Source organism: Psittacula echo (assembly GCF_963264785.1).
Source record: "Psittacula echo genome assembly, chromosome: 1".
NCBI classification, from domain to species: domain Eukaryota; kingdom Metazoa; phylum Chordata; class Aves; order Psittaciformes; family Psittacidae; genus Psittacula; species Psittacula echo.
Window position 1 is genome coordinate 103,248,929 of NC_137735.1, and position 27,991 is coordinate 103,276,919.

At 41.2% G+C, this 27,991-nt stretch overlaps 1 protein-coding gene across 1 annotated transcript; it reads left to right on the forward strand.

Annotated features, from left to right (window-relative positions):
• The first annotated feature begins 3,150 nt into the window (after positions 1–3,150).
• PYROXD1 (pyridine nucleotide-disulphide oxidoreductase domain 1) lies at positions 3,151–27,591 on the forward strand. The gene is made up of 12 exons (XM_080628931.1): positions 3,151–3,733; positions 7,169–7,249; positions 9,326–9,445; positions 10,824–10,952; positions 12,832–12,905; positions 13,845–14,005; positions 14,920–15,020; positions 16,306–16,435; positions 17,673–17,785; positions 24,173–24,295; positions 24,587–24,724; positions 25,230–27,591. The coding sequence occupies exons 1-12, from the start codon at positions 3,653–3,655 to the stop codon at positions 25,476–25,478; spliced, it is 1,500 nt and encodes a 499-aa protein (XP_080485057.1). The 5' UTR covers positions 3,151–3,652; the 3' UTR covers positions 25,479–27,591.
• The last annotated feature ends 400 nt before the right edge of the window (positions 27,592–27,991 follow it).

Below are 27,991 nucleotides of genomic sequence, written 5' to 3' on the forward strand. Positions count from 1 at the left end.
GATTCAGTGATGCTGTCAGCGTGGGTCCCTGAATAGGTTAGTCGAATCACCCTCCGATACAGTGGGCTGTCCAGTACGGTTCCCACAGTGGGATGCAGACAGGCTGGTCGGACACAAGGGTCTCGTCCTTCTTGGGACACTGACAGGCTGATCAAATATAAAGGGTCCAAGGAAACCCCCCTTATAATGTTACAATGTGGTCTGAGCCATAAGGGTTAGGAAATATTGCTTTTGATTCTGCATGTACATCAGTGAACATGAAGTGCCGGACACCTCTGCCCTCCAGAAGCACCAATGCTCCTTTTCATCTACTACATCACATAACTGGAGTGTTTGGTGAAATTTTCACCACCATGTCTTGGTATCCATGGGACAAGGGGTAGAACCCAATGGCAAGACATCTTCAATGGTCCTACCTCCAATGTAATTCTATCCTACACTTATCCTCACAATCATAATTTGGTTTATTATTCTTGCATTACTGAAATCAGCAATTGGGGTGTTGTTGGTTTTGTTTTGGGTGGTTTGTTTGTTGGTTTTTTTTTTTGTAAAATAATCTTTGTAGTAGCCAAAAAAACCCCAACTTACAAATAAAATCTGCAACTTATGGTATCTGTAGGAAAAGTCAACGATATGTAGAAGTTAGACATCCTGACTGGAAGATCATTGTCCATCGAGGAGTTAGTGATCCACAAAACAGCTGACCTGTGTTGGCCCAAGGCAGCGGTGGTTGTGCAGTGCTGCATATACAGCCTGGCTTCCTTCAGGCTATGCCGTGCTGCACACATCCCTTGGCTGCAGGACAAACTCAGCCAGCTAATTGCTATCAAGGAGCCTACTGTTATCTCCATTCAGTACTGGTGATTATCACCTTCTGGTGTCAAAACATGCAGGTGTTTTTCCAGAAGCAAGTATGTAGCTTTAAAAATCATTCGGATTAACCACAACAATAATATTGCATCTTCTGCCTTTATGTGAACCAAGTACTACCTGACAAATAAATCTCAGAATCTTTAATGTCACTCACCCTGTAAAATGTTTTGTGCTCTTTTAAGGCTTTATCACTTTTCTGATCCCTTCCAAAGGCCAATAAAATAGTATGTAATTTTCACATCATCTTTATTATTCAATCAGTGAATCAGGCACCTCTTGTCTCCCTCTGCTAGCACTGATCAATTTTCCCACCTGCTTGACGAATGGAAGACAGTGAAAGAGAAATAATTCCTTGTAGTATTTATCCTTATATAGGGTTTATTGTCAGATCCTGTACATTCTTTATTAACGAGTAGTAGATTACTCATTCCCAGATAAAACCTGACATCTCGACCCAAATCAACAAAGGCCTACAGACATGTAAAGAGCCCAAACACACTCACAGAAAAGGGTGACAGAAATGCAAAGTACATCACTACTGGCAAGCAGGACAGTTAGATTTTCACAACAGAGCCATGATTAGGAAGGTCTTGCTCTGTACCAAAGCACTGTGGGCATTTACCACAGTATGCAGCATAGCAGGGACTCAGTCAACCTGTTGGGTTTTGGGTTTTTTTCACAGAAAAATTATTGTGCTTTATAGGCAAGTGTCTTTTTTCCAGAAGTTCTTTAGTCAATAACTACTCCATCTATGGACAAGGATTTGGCTACTGGAGTTTGGGGTGCTTATGAGAGTTGCATTTGTGTTTAGATTGTCAGGGTCAGATAAGCAAAGTTATGCATTGAATGTGATGCACACAATTGATATGAGTGACACAGGCACCATGATGGGTGCACAGTGATTTTCAGAGCTCCTCAGAGAATATTAAGAGGTCTCATTTAACAAAGAATAAAACCTACTTTCCTTAGACTGCCATCGACTTGCATGATCTCACATCCTTTGCTACTCCTTTCCAATGCATGTGCACTAAGCTTGGTAAGAAGTATCAGGAACGAATTTGCAGTGTGTCAGGAATGAATCTGAATCCATTACATCCCCTACACAAATAACATGTCATTAATTTGGAAAAGTTTTTACAGATCTGCACTTACCACCTCTTTGCTGTCAATTAGGAACTACGAAGGTATGCTGTAATTGCAAGCAACTATTTTCATGGTCTTAATTTGCCCCATTGTGTCCAAAACGGGTTTTTATATTTTTTGTGAATGGAGACAGTAACAACTTCTTGTAGTTTGCCCAAGCAAATGCACCAAATAAAATAAGAATTTCTCCTGTCATTTGTCATATACTGCAGAGTAAAATCCTTGGAAGGCATTTGTGTACTTGATGACGCAAGTCTATCCAATTTCTTGCACTGTTTAGGTCATGTCACTTACTCAGGTAATTTACAGTGCAATAGAATGTGTTCAGAGAATAGAATTTAGTTTATGACCAAAATGGCCAACAATAGCCTGGACTGTAAAATTACCTTCAATGCCAGCAAAACAAAGTTACCTCTTAAAAAAAGGCAAAATATAAGCATTTAAAAATAACTGCCATCAGAAAGTGACTGTTTTAAAGAATGTGATTGATGTCTTGATAGCTACAGGACTGCCTGAACAGACAGTGGCCATAAAACAGGGTTATTTTCTGTGGTGCATGCACTTGGTAGTTTTATCTTTCATAGCTTATCCCTTCTTCCAAGAGGAAAAAAGCATTGAACTTCAGCATTGGAATGAAAATTACACTTACTAATATGCAGAAAATTCTAAGGTAAACCAGACCACAACAGCTCGAACTCATTTTAAGCAGTTCACCTCAAACTCTGGGCATCACTGAGCAGTTTACCGCATGTATCTATTTATTCCCTTAATTTAACACATTTCATAGAATCCAAGGTCAGATGTGACCTCAACGATCACCTGGTCCAACCCTTCCTAGCAAACCATGACCCAGACTAGATGTCCCAGCACCTTGGACAGCCTAATCTTAAGTGTCCCATGTTGGAGAACGTCGTATTACAGCAGCAGGCTTTTCATCCTACTCAAAACCAAAGGAAATAAACAGCAAAGTAATTTGCTCCAATGACTGACCACCACCAAAACCAGGATTTGCAAGTTCCATCCTTTCTGCACAGTCCAATTATACCTCATGAAGGGAGGGTTACAGAGAGGGGAGAGGAACGCCTCAAAACATCAGCTTCATGTTCCTCTCCACACTTCATGCTAAATTATACTTTTTGTGTCCAAAGCTGATAAGGAAAGGGTAGGCCTAGGGAAAACACAGTCTCTCACATTGCCATGTTTTGTTCTCTTGACTTCCTACTAAGGAAACGACAAAAGGCCTACATGTATTTTAACTTTTATCATAAACTATTTGCTATCTGTTCTCTTTGGTCCCTTGACAAAGTCCATCAAAATCCTTCAGCGTTCAGACCTGTGAAGGTATTGCCATAGGAAGTGGAAAAAGTAAACTCGAAATTAAAAAAGAAAAAAATTAGAAAATAAATAAAAACCAGTGGAAACGGCTGGGTTGGGGTGGGCGACAGAAGAGAGGCCCGCCCTGGCCCTGCGGGAAGTTCAGCGCCGCCAGCGGAGCAAGTTTGGGCGCTGCCACGCACCGTAGGCGGGGCTCCGACGCCGCGTCCCGCACCCGAGCGAGGCGGCGGCAGTGAAAAGCCGGTCTCGAACAGCGTCTTCTTTTCTCGGAAGCCCGGCGCTCCGGGGAGCAAGCAGGGAAATGGCGGCAGCCCCCAGCGGTGCACGGAGTCGGTTCGTGGTGGTGGGCGGAGGAATTGCAGGGGTGACCTGCGCGGAGAAGGTAAAAGGCTGGGGCCCCACTACGCGCCTCACGCATGCGCGCTTTCCCCACCTCCCCCCCGCCTCCGGTAGACGACCCCCAGCGGTTGAGGGGGGACAGCGGGGTGCGGGTGTCTCCCGCTGTGGGGGACGTGTAGGTCGCGGGCACCAGCCGCGACCTAGCACAGCCGAATCAGGGTGTGAGGCCGAGAGGCTTTACTGCTCACAGACCCAGCCTAGGAACTTCTGTAGAGAACAGTTCACTACATTTATGTAGTAATTGCATAAGTAGTCTGATTAATTTAGTAATTAGCCTATTTTTTAAAAAAAATTCGTTGTTCCTCTTAAAACAACAACAACAACAACAAAAGCAAACAAACACACCCCCCCAAACCAAACAGTTCCAGGGAAACGGTGTTGTACTATAATAGTGTTTATCTGTCTAGAAATGCTGAGAGGTTAAAACTGAACTGCAAATAACCTCATAAAGGCTTAGGACCACTTCATAAAAAGAGGATTAAAACTTTGTAGCTTGAAAAGGCAGGCATTCTGCATGCTAGTCAGGAGGTGAGAAAGGAGCACTGCATGCCTTATTTACAGGCATAAAGGATCATACTGCAACTAAGGTGAATGCTGCTATGATGTGCTCCTTCTGTCGTTGTTGGATCCATGTTTAGGGCTGTACACCTGTGAAGATTGCCCAATCTCAGCAGCTTTCCATGAGCTCGAACTCTTAATAAATTTGTTTTCTAGTTTCAGAGTGTTTTTAAAGTAGCAGTAACTGGAGGCAATTTTGTACATACAGTTTTGTACCTATAATGTAGAACAGAATGATGTGGATTCCAGTTCAGTGAAGAATAGCTGTTTAAACTACAAAGCAGTTTAAAAGACTGTGTTTCAGCCATGTAGTCTCTGTGGATGGAGTGATACTATTTCATTTGTGACATTGTATAAACCACATACTGATAAAATCTAAAGAAAATACTGATACTGTTCTTCATCTTTATGCATCTGGGTTGATTCTACCATTTATTAGCTTGAGGGGAGGTTTCATTTTATTCTTGGTTAATGTAACACGTGGTCTCTGTCTATAGACACTTAAATCCTGTATTAGTATGAGTAATCCCTTAAAAGTTTGTTAAACTATTTACATAATTAAGGCTTTTGTATATCCTTATGTGCTTGTAAGAATAAGATTTGGGTCAACATTTAATATTCCCAGAGACTTGTTTTCCTGGAAGTAATTTAGAATTGTCTTCAATTGTTATGATTCTATTTCACAATACACTTATTTCCAGTATACATTAGATGTCTGCAATCTTTAAGATTGCTATAAAAGGGACTAAAATTTTTTGGTTTTTTGAAGATGCTTTTTGCTGTGTTAGTGCCACAGAGTTTTATTTTCTTCCAAAGCTCACAGAGTGCCAGTTACTGCTGTGATTCCACCTCTTTCCTTACACTCTTTTCCTTTCCCTCACCCTTATTTTTTAACCTGGAAAAACGCGAATCAGATTGTTATGTGATGACAGAGACTTGCTTGTTTTTCTCATCTTAGTACTGCAGGAAGCCCCTTGGCAGTGAGCATTAGTGGTCTTCTAGCCTATGTTTCAGTTCACCAAGACCACTAAAAGTGGTGCTGTGTGTTTTAGAAGGATTTCTGCTTTGTGCATCCATAGCTGAGGGTATGCTTGAAATAAAAGAGGAGGATTGGACACAATTTTTCTCGGTCCTGGTTTTGAGCAAGTATGGTTCTGTGGAACACAGTGGCAATAAACAACTTGTCCATCATGTTGCATTTTGGGTATTCATTATATGATGTCTTGTAGTTCAGACTTCTTAGGCAGCTATCTGAGAACAGTCATTGCGTCATGTCTGTCTCAAAAGAATTAATACAGAGTTACTTACATTTTGAGTAAATTTTGAAATATTCCAACAAAATGTCTTAGAAGCTGAGTTTGAGTTAGATTTATTTTCTCTGTCACAAATGTTTCATGCCTTACGTAATTTTTGCCTTTCATGCTTATGAATGGCAACATTTCTTTGTGGATTGTGATGACTCATATATTTCCATATGTATGGATATACATTCTGTGTGGCAGATTTCTAATCCTAGTATTTTAGAAGGTAAAGAAATTCAACAAATTTACTGTGATCAAATGAAAGTTTGAAACAACCATTAAATCTTAGTAAGAGGGCAGGGGTAAGCATTTGAGCATATGTAAGTGATGCAAAGTACATTATGTCAGTCTTAAAATTTTGAGTTGCAGTATACATCTGATGATTATTACATAGAATCACAGAATGGTTTGGGTTGGAAGGGAGCTTAAAGATCATCCAGTTCCAACACCCTGCCATGGGCAGGAACTCCTTCCACTAGATCAGGTTGCTCAAAGCCCTGTCCAGCCTGGCCTTGAACTGTTCTGGGGATGGAGCATCCACAGCTTCTCCAGGCAACCTGTTCCAGTGTCTCACACTAAAGGATTTCTTACCTATACGTAATCTACTCCGGGTTGAGTTCCTCGAACTGCTGCCCACAATTCTTTTTATGCAGCCCAAGATATGAATGGTTTTCTGGACTGCAGTCACATGTTGACAGCCCTTATCTGATTTTTCACCCACTGGTACCCCAGAGTCCTTCTCTGCAGGGCTGCTCTCAGTCCATTCACCACCCAGTCTGTGCTGATACTGTTGATTGCCCCAACCCAGGTGTGGGACCTTGCACTTGGTCTTCTTGAACTTCATGAGGCTCACATGAGCACACTCATGAAACCTGTCAAGGTCCCTCTGGATGGCGTTCCTTCCCTCAGCATGTCGACTGCATCCTACAGCTTGGTACTATCTGTAGGCTTGCTGAAGGTGCACTCAATTCCACTGCTTGTCATTAATAAAGATACCAAATATGATCTTGTGTTTTCTACAGCATTCTGTAGTTTTTCTGAGTCACATTCGATACAGCTAAGAGCAGCTGCTGCAGCACAGTGTGTTACATGTCAATCTTTCTTCCTATTGTCTGTCAATACAACACATACAGCTACAATGTGTGAAGCATATGTTAGGGACAGTTACTGCTCTATGATTAAAAAAAAATATGTCCAGCAACTGGATGTCTCCAGAAAGCACATGGTCATAGTCTGTTCCTACAGTTGGCCTTTAGAATACTGTGACAAATAGTCATTTGAGTAGTCCCTTATACCATAGCTGCAGTTCATGAAGATGTATTTGTGTGGAATGAATTAAGATTCTGGGTCTCCAAATTCTGTTCATTTCAATTGTTGCCACTCTTATGGATAATACTTAAACACTCTTGAAGTACTGTTTATCCAATAGGATTCCACTAAAGTAGTGTAGTAACATATATTACTTTTTGGTAATATTTTTTTTGTCTTAAAGTCAAAATCTATTGATTGTACTCACTCATGACTGTACTCACATATCATTATTTCTGTTTCTTTAAAAGCTGGCCATGGAATTCCCATCAGAAGACATTTTCTTAATGACAGCTTCTCCGGTTATAAAAGCAGTAACGAATTTCAGACAGGTAAGAACAACTTAATTTTTCTTATGGTAAGACCTTTTCAGAAGTTTGCGTATGTACATGTAATTTAGAACCTAGAGCTGAAAATGCTTACGAATTTAAACTTGCTTTCACATTAGTGTGACTTCAGTGGTATTAGTAGGACTGATGAGATACATTATAGTGATTCCTAATTGTTAATAATTGTGAATATATTCACACCATTCAAGCAATGGATACTTACGTAGTGGAAGTATTTTCCAAGTTACTGGAGCTTTATTTCACTGATTTGTTAATGGGTGCTTCGTTTCAAGCACTAGAAATGATATCTTTGGAATAAATTACTGAAGAAACTTAGTCTCACTAGTGATTCTTATATACGGTAATATGTTTGAATTTCGGGCAGAAACAGGCTTCTGACAAGTAACAAAGGGAAATTTTTGTGAAATTGCCGTCAGCTTTATCTGCATCTCCAGCAGATGGTGATTCGGTGACCTCTTTCCTGCTAGTTTGAAGAAGAAAGCTAAATCCATACGTGACTTCAGATTTCTGTCTATGGGTTCATTAAGCTGGTTTCGCAGAGGTACTCAGATCTTAGAAAGCACTGCTCTTTCTCTCTCTCTGAGGGAACTTTAAGCTCTACGCTGAGCCATGGAAAGTGTTGGAGACTGTATTGCATAGAACTTGGGATGCAAAGCTGCCAGCTGGTAAGAAGTCAGGTTTATGTCTCAGGGAAAGTCAAGACACCAAGAGCTGGACTTGCACCTGGCATTTATTGTCATGACTCTCTTTTTCATAGAATCATAGAATGGTTAGGGTTGGAAAGGACCTTAAGATCATCTAGTTCCAGCCCCCCTGTCATGGGCAGGGACACCTCACACCTAGACCGTATTGCTGAACGCTCATTCCAGCCTGACCTTGAACACTGCCAGGGGTGGAGCTCCCTCACAGTAAAGAACTTCCTTATATCTAACCTGAACTTCCCCTGTGTAAGTTTAAACCCATAAAAATACCATGTTTTTGAAAATGGTATCTAACAGTTGTGGCATATCTCACTACAAGTAAAGAAAGATCACTCTGCAGTTTATCTAACAGCCTGGTTTTATCGTAATTCTTTGTGGTGTATGAATGCCTAATTCAAATCACTACAGGGGAAAATAAAGCAGAAAAAAATTTGAACAGCAGTTCTTTGCGTTTAGTACCTGTAATTGGCTATCAGCATCCCTTCGTTTTCCAACTCTGTTTTTTGTCCAGGGCTAATGGAATGCTCAGAAGATAGCTGAGAGACTTGGAGCTCTCTGTGAGACTGGTAGAGTAATATGCAACTAAAAAATATCTTCTGAGCTTGAGAGAACTGACAATAGGGTCCTGAGTGTCCAGGAAAGACATTAAACATGCAAAAGTGTAAAGTCTGTAATTCACATTGGCACAAGTTTCAGCATCTGAAGAGTAAGGGAGGAGCTAAACACTATTTGAAGGCAGCAGAATCTTAAGTTTTGGACAGAAGCATCTTAATTTCTCTCTGAATTGCAATCATGATGTCGTTTCTGGTTCCTAGCTGTGAGCCAGACTCTTCGAATATTCTATAAAGTTGAAGGCCTGGAGGCCCCCTTCTGGAAGAAACCCAGAAAATGAACATAACTTAGAATATTTCCCAAATTCTGGTTTCCCACACCCCCACCCCCACCCTCCGGTCTGTGAAATACTGAGTAGTGACTGAGGGTGAGATGCTGAGTAAATGTTTTGAGGTGATCTTGAATCTGTTTTGCCTGAACACTTGTCTTATGTCCTGCATACAAGCTGAAGAACAGTAAGCCCTTTTCCTGACATAAGGACCAACTACCTGCAGGAAGAATTTTTTGAAGATAATGTCAACAGATTATATTTTTTTTTAAAAGAGAATACCAGGAACAGGCATGAAAAGATCCTGTATATAAAAAGGAGCCTTTAGTAGTAACATGATAACATGTTTTGAGACAATATGGGCTTTATGTTGTGATTCCTTTACTGGAAATGAACATAACATGTTTTGTTACAAGCTTTAGAAAAAATAGATAAATAAATAATTCACATTTTTAAATACCTCTCTTCTTTCTACAGGTCTCCAAAACACTTGAGGAATTTGATGTAGAAGAGCAGCCAAGTTCCTTATTAGAAAAACGATATCCCAATATTAAAGTTATACAGTCTGGAGTAAAACAGTTGAGAAGCAATGAACACGTAAGCTAGTGTGTTCTCTTTTATGTGGCTTTTCAAATTATTTATAAAAAAAAAGTAAGAAATGGTTGAAAGTTTAGGGTGTGAAATTCTGTTCAAGAACAGAGTACTAAAGTGTTAAGTTACCAGAATTACAAGAAAAAACTTCCTAACTTTAATTTCATTTATCACTCACACTTGTTGTTCAAGTAGAAATACATACAGTGGACAATATTGTAGATCAGAAATTACTCGTAAATTATGAAATCATATGTTTTAGATTGAAATCTTTGACACCTTAGAGATAGATCATTGAAAACCTGATTAGAATCACAGAGAACCCAGTCAGTGAAACCAAAACTGTATATGAATGAATCCAGGTGTCTGAACATTTCTTTAACCCTTGATTGCAGACCTGGACAATTCCTGAGTTACTGCTTGTTGCTACAGAGACTCGATATTAACAACTTCGTGTTCCAAAAAAAAAAAAAAAAGAAATCCTGAAAGAAGCAATGTTTCCACCTTTTCTTATTTCTTTTTTTAGCAGGAAATGTGTTACAAGTATGAGCAGGTCCAGATCCTTGATAGTGTCTGTGTCAGCTTGACATACTACTTTTCACTTCAGCATGCATTTATCAAAAATTCACATTCAGATCCAAACTGCATTATGCTCATTTTAAGTCACAGAGGTATGATCCCAATTAGATTCTATGAATGCTCTGAATCTAATTATATTCTTAGATCATTACTATAATTTGGAGGATCTTTTGTCTAAAACCATTAGCAACTCTTGTTATGCAAAACCTCTGTAAACTGGTTAGCTTCTAGTTTGGAAAGCAACAAATAAAGTCATAAAATGGTGAAATGTAAGTACTGCTTTGTTGCAGAATGATGTAGCTGGTTTAGTGCTTACCTTTTTTCTTTAGCAAAGGACAGAATTTGCTGCCTTTCTAAACTCTATTCTAGCCTTTGCCTGGTTAACACAGGTTTACCATTGTTGAAAGGTTTTGAATGAGTTTCTTAATTGCTACTATATAATAGCGCATAGACCTAAATATGTTGCTGGGATGGGGAAGATATTCGTCACATGGAAAACCTGTTCCATGGCACAGCTAGTGAGTACAGAGTGCCACCAACTGGTAATCTTTTATTTCACATTTCTTTGAGTACACTGCGTACGCTTTCAGTTTCACCAGTCGTATGAGGTCATACAATTAGGCTTGTAAGGGTGTGATGAATGTAATGCAAATAAATGACACACAATCAATGAGAGTATGAAGGCTTGCTCTTTAAGAAGCCAGTTACAGTATTTAATATCTGCAGAATACTGTGACATGAAGGAGAAGAAATGCTGATGTTCTCTTAGATGTCTCCAATAGGTTTTTATTTTTTCTTTTAACAGAAAATTTTCACTGAAGATGGGAAAGAATATACGTATGAGAAACTTTGCCTGTGTGCTGGAGCAAAACCAAAATTGATTTTTGAGGGAAACCCATATGTGTTAGGAATCCGGGATACTGACAGTGCACAGGTAAATGGAGTTTGGACGTATAAGCGTAAAATATATTCCTGATTCTGATGGAAAGTACTAAAGATGATGTGGAGTGAAATGGTAAAACATAAGGTGGTGTTTGTTATCATATATCCTTAAATAAGACTTTCAGTAGCAGCTAATTTATTTAGTGGTATTTTAAGGCTATTTAATTAGTCAATAAATTTATTTAGTTTATAGATATTTCATAGACAATATTTCTAACATGATAATCTGGAATTAATTGTAATCTTTTGCCCTCCAGACAGAAGCCAATCTGAAAACATAAACAGGAAGTAGGTGCTAGTAGAATCTTCCATGAGGAGGCATACCTGGTACATGATATGAAGGGCTGCTTCTCACAATGAAAAGTTAGTGAATGGCTTTTTTTGTCTTCCTAGTTTTACTGTGGCTTGTCCTCATTGTACATAAAAAAATTACAGTTACAGTAAAAGATGTGGGAAAGTTTTCACTTGAGGAATGACTTAATAGACTAAAACGTCAGCTTAGAAGTAGAAAGTGAGGTTTCACTGCTGTAGGTCTTCAGAATTAGAGGAGCAACATGAACACTGCTTCTTCACAACATAAGAACTGTAATTCATCAAATAAAATTTGACATAGAGAATAAAAAAGGAGTTACTTTTTCAAGTAAACTGCCGTGAAACCATGAAATTGTTGTTGGTTGGTTTAGATACTAAAACTTTAGCTGAGTTAAAAAAAAAAAAAAAGAAAAGAAATAGAAGGGAAAAAACCCTGCAACAACAAACCACAAAAAGACAGACCTCAATGCATTTATCTTGTCTAAGTTGAAGAGAAAGATGCCACTTAAAATGGCACCAGTGGTGTCTGGAACCTGTGAGGATGTTGCAGGATAGTATCATCATGTGCTTGTTGTCTTATGGTCTTCCATGTGTATCCACTGTCTGCCGCTGGGAAACAGTAGACTGGGCTCACATCAAAGCTGATGTTGAACTTTGAATGAGGCTGAAAATGCTTGTTTCTGGGGTTGGATTTGTTGGGATTTTATTTTGTTTTGTGGTTGGGTTTTGTTGTTGTTTCAATGATGATTGGTTGCGTTCAGTAATTCCTTCTGATACAACTTGAGCATCCTTCTCTGAAGGCATTAAAGAACTGCAGTTTTCCTGGTCTTTACAGTTCAGGTTCTCTGGCACAATTAGGTAAACTGGAAGTATGGATGAACAGATTTTCATATAGTTGCAGTAGCTGGTCTGAGCCACTTCAAGTATTTTCTTTCAAACAAATCAAGAATCATGACTAGGATCTAAAAAAACACTGGGCTGTATTGTCTTTTTTTTTTTTTTTCAATTTCTCTTGCTACTAAGATATGATTTGGAGACTCATTTCTTTCTGAAAGCTTTTTGCACAAATAAAATTGGTTCTCAGATTTGATACAAATAATTTTTTAAATTCCTGATTTCTGATCAGGATTTTTTAAACTCCCAAATTTCTGTATCTTTGCCTTTTTAATGTTATGCAAATTACTGTGAAAGTTATGCAAGTTGTGATAAAACTGGATTAATAGCTATCACAATACTAATGGTCTCTAGGGCAGAGAAAAGTCTCCTGGATTCTATTAAGGTCTGTAAGTGGCTTAAACATAATTATTTAACTTCTCCTGTCTCAATTTGAGACTTATAAGGCCTTACCAGTAACTTCATCCCTCAGTGTTAGAACTTCACAGGTTTCATGAGTGTTTGTACCAGATCTTGGTGTAAGCAAATGTGTATCATTAGTCTGAGAGGATCAAAATAAGATGACTAACAGAACAAGAAAATACTGAAAAGGAAGGATATAATTGATCAGTGTGATGGAACACATGACCTAAGCTGTAATTGACTTTTTTCCTTTCTTAATGCAGGCTTTCCAGAAGAAATTGGCTCAAGCTGAGAGAATAGTAGTGGTAGGAAATGGCGGGATTGCACTTGAATTAGTGTAAGTAAATGACTAAGTTTTAAATATAGATAATGCAAATAAAATCTTTTCTAGTGTGCATGAGTTTGGGAAAAGGTTGACTTACAAAATTGTAGCGCTTAAAGAATTTAGTAGCAAAATTGATTAAAATTTTTTTTTTGCAGTGTAGTGCTGCTTACTGTCACATAAAATTCAGCAAGCTTCAAAAGAAGCTTTGGCACATAGATAACAAGAATGTACGCTGCCTGAGTTGGCACCAACAGAGATTTCTGTGAAGGCTAATTAGGGCAATATTTAAGTTATAAAACTTGTCTGACTTCTGGAAAAAGAAGGTGTAATGGGAATAAAGAGGCAGTTTATCTTGCACCCACCCTAATCTAAGCTGACAGAGCTTTTGAAGTGTCTGATGTGGCCTTTGTCATAGGTAGGCTACTGAACCATGTGGTCCTTCAGTCTGCTACATTACAAAACCACCTGTATTATGCCAGTATATGGTCCTGTTTTGTGTTGCAGGGAATCACTTTTTCGCTTTCACTAAATTGTTCTCTGCGTGTCTCTACCAGTTCATGTTCCAGGTAGTACAAACAAGATCCAAATGCCAGTTCTTAGCAGTGGGCAGTCTGGAAAAACGCACATTTTTTAAATTGTGGGGAGCAGGAAATACTAAGTAGTAATGTCATAAATTTGATCTACCTCCCCTCGCCCTCCACCCTGGTGCAGCTGAGGTTGTGCTGGTGAGAAAGTTTGACCTGTCAGCTTGAAGAGATTTTAATTTCTTTTTTTTTAATGCGTTCCTTATGAAAATACTTAGAAGCAGTGATGGATTTGATAGGTTTAAACATCTTGGATCCCTTATTCCTAGGTTTTGGAATTAAACCTGTCACGCTTCTAGTTGCATTGCTAAGAGTCAGGTCCTTTTCAGGTAGTCTGTGACTTTATTCATTGTTTAAATGCCTTCAGGTATGAAATTCAAGGCTGTGAAGTGATCTGGGCTATCAAAGACAAAGCCATTGGGAACACTTTCTTTGATGCAGGAGCAGCCGAATTTCTCATTCCAAAGCTGTCTGCTGAAAAACAAGAGACTCCAATTGAATGTAAAAGAACCAAGTACACAATGGAAGGTATAGTGTTTTGGTCTTCTAACACTGCAGCAGCAGTTTTTAATGTTAACATAGTCTTAAGATGAGTTAATATAGCAGGTCATAAATAAGGATTGCTGTTATTGGTAGCACTCCCTTCTTTAAAAAAATAAAAGTAACAAAGGGATATAAAACCCCATCCAGAATATACATAGAGACATGGCAGCATGTAAAAGTGTGCTTATCTTTTGTAACAGTGCCAAGTTCTCATTCAATTTCGTGTATTCCACCTGCTGAAGAACTTGTTCTACTTTCTGTAATACTTGTAATACATGGCAGCATTATGTAGGAAGGAACTCTCCTATCATAAGTTGTTGGAGGACCAGATGAAACCCCTCAGGTTGTTATTACTGATGCAGTGAAACTGCAGTCTTAATAGCAACAGTCAACTAGAACTGCACGAATGAACATTACACAAACATGTATATGACCAGAATAATAAAAAAAACCCACAAACATGGTTCTGGGTTGGAAGAATAAATTGTAAAAGAGTCAGCCAGAACATCAGAAAATGGCACCCAGTGTTCTTCATATGTATCATGCTATGTTACGCCTTTCACTTTCATGCAAAGGAGGGGCCAGTGGACATTTGCTAGCAGACAGTGATTAGCCATGATGTTAAGCAACTAAGTCTACTGTGAGTCTCCAGAACTGTGGTGCTGTGGTGTCTGGCTGTTAAGGGTCCATGCAGGCATCCAGCGGGGGCATGGTTGTTTTGGAGATGAGTGAAGTAATGAAAGGTGTAACGTTGCAAGGCGTTAAAAATACTGGCTTGAAGTATTACTGCAAAGTAACACGTTTTGGATTACACACTTTTGTCTTTCCTTTTAATAACCAGACCTTCAGGCCATGAAGTATGCATGCTAAATCTGATATTCTTCATCTCTTTCCCTCAGGAAGTGGGGAAAAAGAAAGACCTATAGCAGCATCTGACAAACTGGGCAGTGCCTTAGGCCCTGATTGGCATGAGGGTTTAAGTCTTAAAGGGACTAAAGAGGTATGGTCATAATCTTACTTACGTATTTGTTTAAATGTTGCTTTAAGTGGGTAAGGATGACAGAACATGCAGTGTCACATTCAGGATTATTAGAAAAATAAAATAATGCTTCAACTGATTCTCCTGTTCCATCAGAATTTAACAGGAAAGTATGTTAAAACAGATAAAGTAATATTCTGCTTCAGGAAGAAGGTGGCTAATCAGCTCCACTGGCATGGTTTTAGCAATTTGCTCTTCAGATTGAAATATAAATGTTGGTTTGTAGGTTTCTGTAGGACTGGTGTCAATCTTTGCTTTAAACATTAGCAGTGGGGCCTCCGTTGTCATTTTAGCTGCCATACATACAGTAGGATTTGTACAGAGGTACAGGGAACATCAGTCTGCTGTCACAGCAGATAATGCAATATAAAATCGGTAGTGGGGATGAACACTGTGAAGAATAAAAATCCTTTTATTTTTTGGTCAGTTTTGTATTTATTAATCTCTTGGCTGTTAGGCATTTGCATCACACATTAGAAAACAGACCTTTCAAACAGTCATAATATCTACAGAAATAGCTGTACAATGCCAGCTGAAGGATATTTAGGATATTCAGCAGATTAAACAGTGGAGTTTTGGCTGTTGAAGGCCATGGAAACATGTTGGGTTAGTGAAGAATAAAACCATTCAAGGCCAGAATCCACAGAAGAGAAACAGGTAACTTTCTGAGTTTGTCTCAACCTCAGAATAGGAGTAAGTGGCTGAAACATGGGTTGGTGGAACAGGATATATTTCCTTTTTCTTTTTACAGCATTTAGAACATAATGTTGTTATCAGTATTAAGTTTATGAGATACGCAATTATGAATTGAATTCATGACAGAAAAATGAAGGATTTGAAATCCTGAAAGACAGGAAAGATAAGTTTACTTTTTTCTGTTTTGATAAGTTCTGAATTCTTTTTCTGTAAACTCAGGGGAACTTGAGTATGTTTTCTGGTGTGCCAGAAAAATCTAGGTTCTTGTGAAATTTCAAGGAACATGAGGTGTCTGCTGGAAAAGCAGATAAATTGCCATTTGCTGTGGTTAGATCTGTGCCAAAAACGGAGTAAGTGTGGGAACTCAGCTCATGTGTCATGCTTTAGGATGGGATATATGGTTTGATTTTTGGTTTGTTTGGGTTTTTTTCCCAGTTTACTAAAGTCATTTTAGGTGAAGGTGCACTTGCTATTAAAAATGTTGCTTTTGCTGATCATGTTTGAGATCATATCAATTTTGATCATATCAGTTTTGTCAATCTTTCTCCAGTTTTCTCATAAAGTACATATTGAAGTACTATGTGAAGTAAAGAAAATACACTTACAGCAAGAATTTCTACAGCTGCAACAGACTTCTTTGGCTTTTCCTAAAGAAGAGAAGAACGTGGAACCAGATGAAGGTAGGTGCCAGTACTGAGCAGAAATAACGTGTTGAAGATTGAAGTATTGGAGCATGTTTGATCCTGTTTGCTGTTTTAGAGCAAATACAGATTTGGAAAATAAATCCTTTATAAATCAAATGGAGCTCTAGCAATTTATAGTAGTTGAGAATTTGATTTATGGGCTACAATTAAATTACAAAATGTTATGGATAAGACCCTTTTACCACAAAGTCACCTAAATCCTGTATGCAGAGTAGTCCCACCTTGTAACAGTCCAATAAAATCATATTTTAATAGTGGGGGTAAAGCAGGTAAAATAGTGGAGGTAGAATAAGAGGTAAAACCTCCAACAGAACAACACTGAGTGTTAAAACTGAAGTAATTCTTCAAAGAAAACAGAAGAAAATATCACTTACTTCATGAATTCTGTCTATAAATTCCACTGAACTGAAATTAATGTTTAAAATACTTTTTTAATAGCCAGTTACTTCTGGCATAAAATTCTAAGAAGTCAAATGTCTGACATTCTTTTTGCTTTTGAGGCATTTCCTGTGCATCAGGAAACACATATATAGAAGAATACTTGGCAGTTGCCAGATACTTCAGAGAATATCCCACACGTCTGAAGAAGTGGCAAGTGTCAAGACACAGTATTTTCCTCCTATAAATCACAGAATCCCAAGGGTTGGAAGGGACCTCAAAAGATCATCTAGTCCAACCCCCCTGCAAGAGTAGGGTAACCTACAGTACATCACACAGGAACTTGTCCAGCCGGGCCTTGAATATCTCCAATGTAGGAGACTCCACAACCCCCCTGGGCAACCTGTTCCAGCGCTCTGTCACTCTCACAGTAAAGAAGTTTTCCCTGATATTCACATGGAACCTCCTATGCTCCAGTTTACACCCATTGCCCCTTGTCCTATCACTGGACATCACTGAGAAAAACCTAGCTCCATCATCCTGACACTCACCCTTTACATATGAGGCCTTTGATTCAGGAAAATTCCAGATAAAGTTAATAGTAGGACTTGGAGCTAAGCTCCAAAATCTCATAGGTCTTTGTAGTCCTGAGTGAAGGTCAGAAAAGTTATAGGTAACCTCTAATTACATCTTTTTTATTTTTCCCTACGTAATCAGCTAGTTGTCTCAGTAGATTTTTTTTTTTCCATTTTATTTCATCTCTTATTAGAAGACATAATTAATAAAATAACATCTGTTGGTTACATTCTCAGGGCAAAACTTTTCCCTTTTTCAGTGCTTTGGCCTGTATATGTGGAATTAACTAACGGAAAAATTTATGGATGCAATTTCATTGTCAGTGCAACCGGAGTTGTGCCAAATGTTACACCATTTCTTGCTGGCAATAATGTAAGTATGATTTCTTTTGAAGTTAAAGTTGTTTTGGTTTTTTAAGTAAGGTGAGCTAAGCTTTTTTCAGCTGGTTTATGCTTTTGTTCCGACATGGATTGTGACAGGTTTCCAGCGTACGCCATTTCAAAATAAGGCAGGTATGCTGATGCTGGAAATATAAAATGGATTTCATTTGTGGTCTTGGCTTATTATGTTGCTCCTCATATCTCATGGTAGACAGTACACATACAATATACACTGTTAAGATTAAGCCTATACGAAGAGAGAAAAACTCTTGTATAATTGGTTAATGTGGCAAATATTTAGAATAATTTTTGTGTTAATTCTTCACCATTTCTTATCTTAAAAGTCTTCACATTTTTCTCCTGGGAAGGAAGCATTTACTTTCAATATCCTGAATCTGGGAAACAGAGCTACAAACATGATCATTTCATTGAGGAAAGTCATGCTTTAAATCAACATCCCGATGTGGATGCTGATTATGAAGTTCATAGCTGCCCTGTGAATTTTCAGGCCTTGTGATCATTCTGTCTCCACAGTGGGTGTCTGGTTTAACCCTGGCTGGCAGTGGGATGGGGAAGAGGGTTGGAAGGAAAAGTTGGAGAAGTGTGAAAACTCATGGTTTGAGATAAAGACAATTCAAGCGAAGCAAAATAAGGAATTAATTCACTATTTCCCATGAGCAGTGAGAGGTTTGGACATCTCCAGGAAGACAGGGTTTACAGGTGTTAATGGTAACCTGGGAAGACAAATGCCATAATTAAAAACATCCCCCTTTCCTCCTTCCCGCCAGCTTTTCTTGCTGAGCACAACATCATATGCTTGGGCTGTCCTTTTGATCAGTGGGGATCAGCTGCCCTGGCTGAGTCCACTCCCAGCTCTTGTGCACCCCCAGCCTTGCCAGGGGCAGGGCAGCATGAGAAGTAGAGGGGGCTTGACTGTGTAAGCACTGCTCAGGCACATCTAAAACATCCCTGTGTTACCAACACATTTCTCATCACAAATCCAAACCACAGAACCATACAGGCTTCTGTAAAGAAAATTAACTCTCTTACAGGCAAAAGCAGCACGTAGGGGTGTTTGGTGGTCTGTGGTTCCTCTGATCCTGAAGTGAAATGCTGTCCTATGAATACAGACGAAGAAAATTATGAAAACATACTGTCCTGGATTCAGCCATAACAGTTATTTTTCTCCTTCCTAGTAGCTGGTGCAGTGCTGTGTTTTGGCTTTAGCCTGAGAACAATGCTGATAACACACTGATGTTTTTAGTTGTTGCTATGTAACGCTTACTCTGATCAAGGACTTTTCAGTCTCATGCTCTGCCAGTGAGGAGGGGCACAAGAAGCCAGGAGGAAGCAGAAACAGGACACCTGACCCAAACTAGCCAAAGGGGTGTTCCATACCACAACCCATCATGCCCAGTATATAACCTGGGGGGAGTTAGCGCAAGGCCCAGACCACTGCTTGGGTCAGGCTGGGTATCAGTTGGTGAGTGGTGAGCGGTTGTATTCTCTTCCCTTTTTATTTCCCTTATCCCTATTATTATTGGTGATAGCAGTAGTGGTTTTGTGTTATACCTTAGTTACTGGACAGTTCTTATCCCAACCTGGGGCAGTTACATTCTTTAATTTCTCCTCCCCTTCCCTCTGGGAGTGGGGGGAGAAAGAGGGGAAGTGGGTGAGCAGCTGCATGGTTCTGACTTAATGGCTGGGCTTAAATCATGACACATACATCTGATGTTGAGCTGTTAAATATTTCAAGGCCTCTGTTATGAAGTTAGATGAGGAATTAAGTGTTTGCAATGTATTCTCTGGCCTTGGTAAAAATACAAAATGAACTCTCAAGATGAGGTATCCCTGTAACACACGTAGTACAGTTGGAAATTTGGCAAGCTGTGTTACTTCGCTGCCTGGGGCATCAGTAATAATGTTTTGAAAACCCACACGGTGTTCTAGAAATAATGCTTAATGCTTAATTTGTGTCTTACTGTGGATTTCTGGGCTGCGAGCACACACTGCCGGCTCATGCTCATTTTCTCATCGACGAACAGCCCCAAGTCCTTCTCTGCAGGGCTGCTCTGAATCTCTTCTCTGCCCAACCTGTAGCTGTGCCTGGGATTGCTCCAACCCAGGTGTAGGACCTTGCACTTGGCATGGTTAAACTATGAAGTTTGGCATCAGCCCACCTCACAAGCGTGTCAAGGTCCCCGTGGATGGCATCCCTTCCCTCTGGCGTATCAACTGAACCACACAGATTGGTGTCATCGGCAAACTTGCTGAGGGCGCTCTCAATCCCACTGTCCATGTCACCAACAAAGGTGTTGAACAAGACTGGTCCCAACACCGATCCCTGAGGGACACCACTCGTTACTGGTCTCCAGCTGGACATCGAGCCATTGACCACAACTCTTTGTGTGCGGCCATCCAGCCAGTTCTTTATCCACTGAGTGGTCCACCCATCAAATTGATGTCTCTCCAATTTAGAGACAAGGATGTCGTGCGGGACAGTGTCGAACGCTCTGCACAAGTCCAGGTAGATGACATCAACTGCTCTGCCCCTGTCCATCAGTTCCGTAGCCCGATCATAGAAGGCCACCAAATTGGTCAGGCAGGATTTCCCCTTAGTGAAGCCATGCTGGCTGTCACCAACCACCTCCTTGTTTTTCATGTGCCTTAGCATGCCTTCCAGGAGAATCTGCTCCAAGAGTTTGCCAGCCACAGAGGTGAGACTGACTGGTCTGTAATTCCCCAGGTCATCCATTTTCCCCTTCTTGAAAATGGGGATTATATTACCCTTTTTCCAGTCATTGGGAACTTCACCTGACTGCCATGATTTTTCAAATATGATGGCCAGGGGCTTAGCAACTTCATTCGCCAGCTCCTTCAGGACCCGCGGATGGATTTCGTCAGGTCCCATGGACTTGTGTACGTTTAAGTTTTTAAGATGGTCTCGAACCAGATCCTCTCCTACAGTGGGCCTAGGGTCTTCATTCTCACAGTCCCTGCGTCCGCCTTCCAAGACTTGGGTGGTGCGGTCAGAGCCTTTGCCAGTGAAGACTGAGGCAAAGAAGTCATTAAGAACCTCAGCCTTCTCCAAATCCAGGGTAGCCAGTTCTCCCAATAGCTTCCGGAGGGGGACTACGTTGTCCCTAGTCTGTCTTCTATTTGCTACGTACCGATAGAATCCCTTCCTGTTATCCTTAACATCCCTAGCCAAGTTCCATTCTAACTGGGCCTTAGTTTTCCTAACCTGGTCCCTAGCTTCCCGGACAACATCCCTGTATTCTTCCCAGGCTGCCTGTCCTTGCTTCCACCTTTATAAACCTCCTTTTTCCTTCTAATTTTCCTCAGCAGCTCCTTATCCATCCAAGGAGGTCTCCTGGCTCCCCTGCTGCACTTCCTTCTAGGCGGGAAAAAACACTCCTGAGCTTGTAGGAGGAGATCCTTGAATATCAACCAACAGTCTTGGGACCCCCTGCCCTCTAGGGCTGTATCCCATGGAACCTTACTAAGCAGGCTCCTGAAGAGGCCAAAGTCTGCTCTCCTGAAGTCCAGGGCAGTGACCTTGCTGCACGCTCTTCTCACTGTCCCAAGGATCTCGAATTTGATCATCTCGTGGTCACTGCAACCAAGGCTGCCCTGGAGCGTCACATTTCCAACCAGCCCTTCCCTGTTGGTGAGCATGAGGTCAGGCATGGCACCTCTCCTTGTCAGCTCCTCTATTACTTGCAGAAGGAAGTTGTCTTCCACACAATCGAGGAACCTCCTGGATTGCTTGTGCCGGGGTGTACCTTCACTCCAACGGATGTCAGGGTGGTTGAAGTCCCCCATGAGAACAAGGGCCTGTGAGCGTGAGGCTGTTCCTATCTGCCTATAGAGCATTTCATCCACAGATTCCTCTTGATCAGGCTTGCCTGGAACAGATCCCCACAGTAATGTCTCCCATCGCTGTTCTCCCTTTGACCTTGACCCACAAACTCTCTCTCAACTGCTCACCTGTCCCCAGACACAGTTCCATGCTCTCCAGCCTATCCCTAACATAAATAGCAACTCCCCCTCCCCGCCTGCCAGGCCTGTCTTTTCTAAAGAGCCTGTAACCTTCCATTCCAACACTCCAGTCGTAGGAGCCATCCCACCATATTTCTGTGATGCCTGTTTTGTCATACCTCCGTAGACCTGCACGCATCTCTAATTCCTCTTGTTTGTTCCCCATGCTACGGGCATTTGTATAGAGGCATCTGAGCCGAGCTCCAAATGAAGCTGGCTCATTGGCTGGAGCTGCCGGAATATCTCTGTGTCACTCCAAGCATTTATTATAGGTGCTGGCAACTGACTGGGTGTGTTGGGATGGAATGATGCCCCCCTCCCCCAACACATCTAGTTTAAAGCAACCTTGACCAGTCTTGCAAGCCTCCTACCAAAACCTCTCTTCCCCTTCTGTATCAGAGCAGCTCCACCAGCCCCCAGTAGACCTGGCCTACAAACTTGGGCCCCATGTTCAAGACACCCAAATCCCTGACTATGACACCACCCTTTTAACCATTTATTAACCTGGCCAATCCTCCTAGCTTCTTTAAGGTCCTCCCCCCTATCCTGGAGAATTGATGAAAAGACAATCTGAGCTCCAGAGCCCCTAACCACCTCTCCCAGGGCTCTGTAGTCCTTCTTTATGTTCTCCAGCCTACTGCTATCAACATCACCAGCACCCACATGGATCACCAGAAGTGGGTAATAGTCAGTGGGACTCACTAGAGCAGGCAGCCTCTCTGCAACGCCCCTGATCCGTGCCCCAGGTAGGCAACACACCTCCCTCGAGACTGGGTCAGGCCGACAGATGAGTCGTCCTCATGATGACTCTGTCCCTTTCAAGGTAAGAGTCCCCTACCACTATGACCCGCCTTTTTTTCCTGGCAGCACCAGTAGAGATCTTCTTTACCAGTGCATCAGCCAGTTGTTTCTGGTGCCAGTGCGTTTCCTCCTCTAGCCCCCTGCAGGACAGCAAAGCGGTTCTGGGTGGGGACAACAGCTTTAGGAGGAAGCCCCTTGCTTTTAATTGTATCCTGGGCTGCATCCAAAGGAGCGTGACCAGCAGGTTGAAGGAGGTGATCCTGCCCCTCTACTCTGCTCTTGTGAGACCTCACTTGGAGTATTGTGTGCAGTTCTGGTGTCCTCAACATAAAAAGGACATGGGACTGTTGGAACATCTCCAGAGGAGGGCCACAAGGATGATCAGGGGACTGGAGCACCTTCCATATGAAGAGAGGCTGAGAAAGTTGGGGCTGTTCAGCCTGGAGAAGAGAAGGCTGCGTGGAGACCTCATAGCAGCCTTCCAGTATCTGAAGGGGGCCTACAAGGATGCTGGGGAGGGACTCTTCATCAGGGACTGTAGTGACAGGACAAGGGGTAACGGGTTCAAACTTAAACAGAGGAAGTTTAGATATAAGGAAGAAATTCTTTACTGAGAGGGTGGTGAGGCACTGGAATGGTTTGCCCAGGGAGGCTGGGAATGCTCTTTCCTTGGCAGTGTTCAAGGCCAGGTTGGATGAGGCCTTGGGTGGCATGGTTGAGTGTGAGGTGTCCTTGCCCATGGCAGGGGTGTTGGAACTAGATGATCTTAAGGTCCTTTCCAACCCTAACTATTCTATGATTCTATGTCTTACCACTCTGCATAGTTTCATGTTAAACAATTTTATTCAGTACATAATGCTTTTCTAAGCTTCAGTTTTCATACATAGTTAGAGAGATTTTAAAGGATACTTGAAAATCAGTTGTAAAATGCAGCACTGATCTGCTTTTAAACTTGGTGAGAAAAGCATGCAGAGATTGCTGGGAAATTCTGCTTTTGTAGGCCAATTTTCTCTTTGCTTATTTGAAGGGTTCTTGGTTTGATACAATTCAGGAAAAGCTCTGCAGGGGGCAGGGCTGCATTTCCATGTGAAGAAGTAATACTTGATATGTAGGTAGTTGTGAAAGATACTTCACTGTGGCACTCACTTTTCAGGGAATCCATTTTCTTCCCTTGATGGTGAAGGAGCCTTGAGATGCAGAGGTTTGAACCACATGTTTCTGTTGTGGTGTCAGGCTTTCCTAATAGAGTCAGATTAGACGGGACAATAAGTAGCCATAAATTACTCACTCTGAATGACCTTTCTCTCTGTGCTACATGGCACCCAGAAGAGCACTTTGCTGGCTTCCCATAGCGTTTATTCGTATCATTTTAGACCTGCAAATGTTTTGATTAAACAGAATAGTGAATTTAACTGGACATTTTTAGGAGTCTGCCATTAAAAAGTAACAAATGAGATGGCTGCTTAACACAGATAAAGTTGAATTACTTTGTTTAAATGATTATTTTTGTTATTGCTGAGTTGTGCGAATTCTTTAGTTTGCTGTAGGTGAAGATGGAGGTCTCAAGGTGGATAAGCACATGCGCACATCCCTGCCAGACATATATGCAGCTGGAGATATATGCACAGCATCCTGGGAACCAAGTCCAGTGTGGCATCAGGTAAATCAAATTGTACAGGTGTGCGCTCAGCATCAGTCTGATTGCAGGGTAAATTACACAGATGGGAGAAAAGAAAGTTTAATTGAAATGGAAACCAGTGAATAAGTAGATAATCCTCATGTGTTGGTGACAGATGATTTTATCTAGGTGGCTGGAAGAAAAGCTGTTCAGCCTTGCTAAGTGTAATAAACCCATCGTATGCATTGGTGAGAACAGCAAGTGCTGGTCATTGCCCAGGGATATTCTTACATGTCTTCTTCAGTCTTTAAATTTATTTTTCTTTGGTTTTAGATGAGGCTGTGGACTCAAGCCAGGCAGATGGGATGGTACGCAGCCAAATGCATGGCAGCAGATATGTTAGGGGAATCAATCGATCTGGATTTCAGCTTTGAACTATTTGCTCATGTTACAAAATTTTTCAATTACAAGGTAAAGTAAACGCAGTCTGATAGCCTTCAACCACAGAGTAACACACGTTGCTTGCTTATCTTCACTTGCTGACACTGAGCAGATGCTTTAATATTGACAAAACGGTCTTCTCTCTGTAATAATTAACCTTAGTTTAGATTTTCTCCATTCATGCTGACTTTGAATGCTGAAACTGAAGAGGGCAATGATCTTTACAGATGTGTTACAACTTCCAATTGGTGACTTGACAACTGCTCTAATCTGCATCTCTGCGCACACATTCCATTTCACTAGGTTTCTGTCCTTGGATAACGTCAGCCAGAGTTCAGCATGGTAGCTGGTTCGTTATTGGTTCTGCGTATGATAGTTCAAGGTGAAGATTTTTAACCTGTGAAGGGGGGAGGTTCCCCCAGGACAAATATTTCCCTGTTTGCATCAGTCTTTTGAAGCTTAGAACAGTACTGGCAGAAGTACTAAAAGCCACTGCAATGCTTTTCTGAGTGCTTTCTCTTTTTCTTTCTGCTAGGTGGTGGTTTTGGGAAAGTACAATGCTCAAGGCTTGGGTTTAGACCATGAACTGATGCTGAGGTGTACCAAGGGACAGGAGTACGTGAAAGTAGTGATGCAGAGTGGCCGAATGGTGGGAGCTGTGCTGATCGGTGACACGGACTTGGAAGAAACCTTTGAAAACTTAATTTTAAATCAAATGGACCTTTCAACCTATGGTGAAGATCTCCTGAATCCAGATATTGATATAGAAGATTATTTTGATTGAACAAAACCCCATTTCCATTTTGTATAAAGTTTTGATACCGAGTAATATGTCTTCTAAAACTTTCCACAGGATTACCAGAAATGTACCAGGGATAAATGCAGTTTCTTAATAAGGTTTTGTATTGATCTTGTCAAAATACTGACTGGCAAATTAAATTAATCAGTGTCAAAATGCAGCAACAAAAGCAAGTGAATTAGTGCTGGCAAAGAGTTTTCATCTGGGTTAAATGAGTGTATGAAAACAAAGCTGTAACCGTCTTAACAAGTGGGCTTCGCTATGCTGTTAAGGTGGCACCACGTTCCCTTGAATGCAAGGTAGCCTTCATTTTTTAGAACTAAATGAAATGTGCTAAATCCTACACCTGCCGTGTAGGTCTCTTCTTCCCCAAACCAGGCAAGACTCACCTGCCATGGTTACGAGAGCCCAGTGTCCCCGTAGTTTACCACCAGGCACATTCCTCATCTCAACCAGCCAGGATGCTGTGATGTGGTATGATGGTGCTGCCTGACCCACCCAAAGCTCCCTCCAAAGTTGGCTAGGGCAGAAGATCCTGCTTCCTAAAACCATCTGTTCAGGTGAATATTTACAAGGCAGTCATATAGTGTGTTGCCATCCCAATGGCATCCCCCAGCGCTCAGACCTGCGAGTACTTGCCATGGGTTTCAATGCTCCTGTTCCAGCCAATCTCTCCCAGCTGGCTCAGATAAACAGAGGGCATCTGTAGGGTACAGTGCACTTGGAGCTCTCACTGCCTGGGAAGTGCTTGGCAAAGATGTGGTAAGATGGATGCTTTGTCTTATCCTCCCCCAGAAGTTTATCTCTGAAATGTATTTCCTACTCAGCCAAGTACAGGACACAAAAACTTTGAATGCTGAAGCCAAGATGAGCTGTCAGTTGAGAGCAGCTCTTCTACTGCTTGTCACTTCAGCTGCCGAGGTATTGTGGTAGAGCTGCCCTGGTGCATCCAGTGTAATCTCCAACAGGATCCATGTGTTAGTCTCTCCCTCTAGCACACTGCACAACAGCACTGCTGGACATCACCCACAGCAGTGTCCCCTGTCAGAGCAGCCTGCTCCACAAGCTAATGTGGTAGATGGTATCAATCAGTGCCATTTTGAATGTGAGTCCTGAATCTGACAGGATTCTTAATAGACATCTATTACAGTCACTTAACAAAACCATTCATAGGGACTTGTGTGTCTTTGCTCCTGCCTGCCTGCTCCCAGTTCCCACTGTTATGCCTCTTGGCTACTAAACTCCAATTTGACTTGGAACTAGTGACAAAGGATCTACTATTAAGTTACAAATGGGGGTTTAAGATGTTTGTTTTCAATCAAAGGTACAGGCTTGCTTCGAGTTCCTTCTTTAGTTGTTAGGCATAATTTAGTGCCTAGGTGAGAAAGCTCAATTCAAGCTGTTCCTTAAAGTCCTCTCTGTATTCCACAGCCCCATCCATGGGCACAGGTTGTTTCGAACCTGCTTTTGGGTTGATTCTACAACTGCTACTTGGGTGTTGCTGTTTGTTTAGGGTCAAACTGAGAGTAGTTTGTTGTACTCCACTAAATTCAAAGTTGGCAGCACATACTGAGACTTCTCCCAGAAAATCACTCTTACTTCTTTTTTTTTTTTTTAAGAGAATGACTGTTTAAATGAATTAATTATGCTGTTGGCAAAGGTTTGAGGTAAACAGTGGGTGAAATATTAAGCTTTAGTCACTGATGAGATACTACCAGAAAAATAAAGATGAAGAGCATGTTCTTAATCATGTTTGTTTCATATTTAAGTTGGCATACATCTGCATGTCTGGGGGTTGAGGGGCAGATCCAACATGAAACCTACCAGAAGTTCAGTTTATGATGAATTGGAACTTGACTCACTGATCATGGGCTGCCAAGATCCTCAGAAAAAAAAACAAAACCTCAAATCTGGCATTGAACCTCGTGTTCTCAAGCACTGCCTGAGGTCAGCAGCAGCTGGTGGGTCTTTCCCACTCTGGCAGCAGTTAGTTATTTCTGAAAATGCTGATGTTCATCAAGGGAAGGCAAGAAGCACGTATTTCTACTGCTGAAAAGGGAGGCACACAAATCCTGTAGCTGAAGCTTTTTGACAGAACCATGACCTGACATGAATGGAATGCTGGTGAGGGTAAAGAGACAGGTTGCTCTTTAAAATGGTGCAGATGTGTTACTTTAAGCCACAGGTAAGCAGCAATACAGTTTTCTTCCACAAACAACAGGAATGTAAGCAAAGGGGTAAGTGGGGTAGCAGAGTTAAGAGACTAGACTTTAGAAACCTCCCAAAGATTTAAGTTTAATGTAGCCCACTGTTAGAGCTTAAAGTAGCAGCTTTTAATGCAGGGGATTTGGACTCTCTGACCTCTGATGGTCCATTCCAGCCCAAACTATTCTATGATTGTATGAATGAAGTCACGATCTATTGCTTACAGAACAGAACAATGTTACTTAGGACAACCAGATTCACCTCTCTTAAGAATACACAGCTGTAGCTAGAAT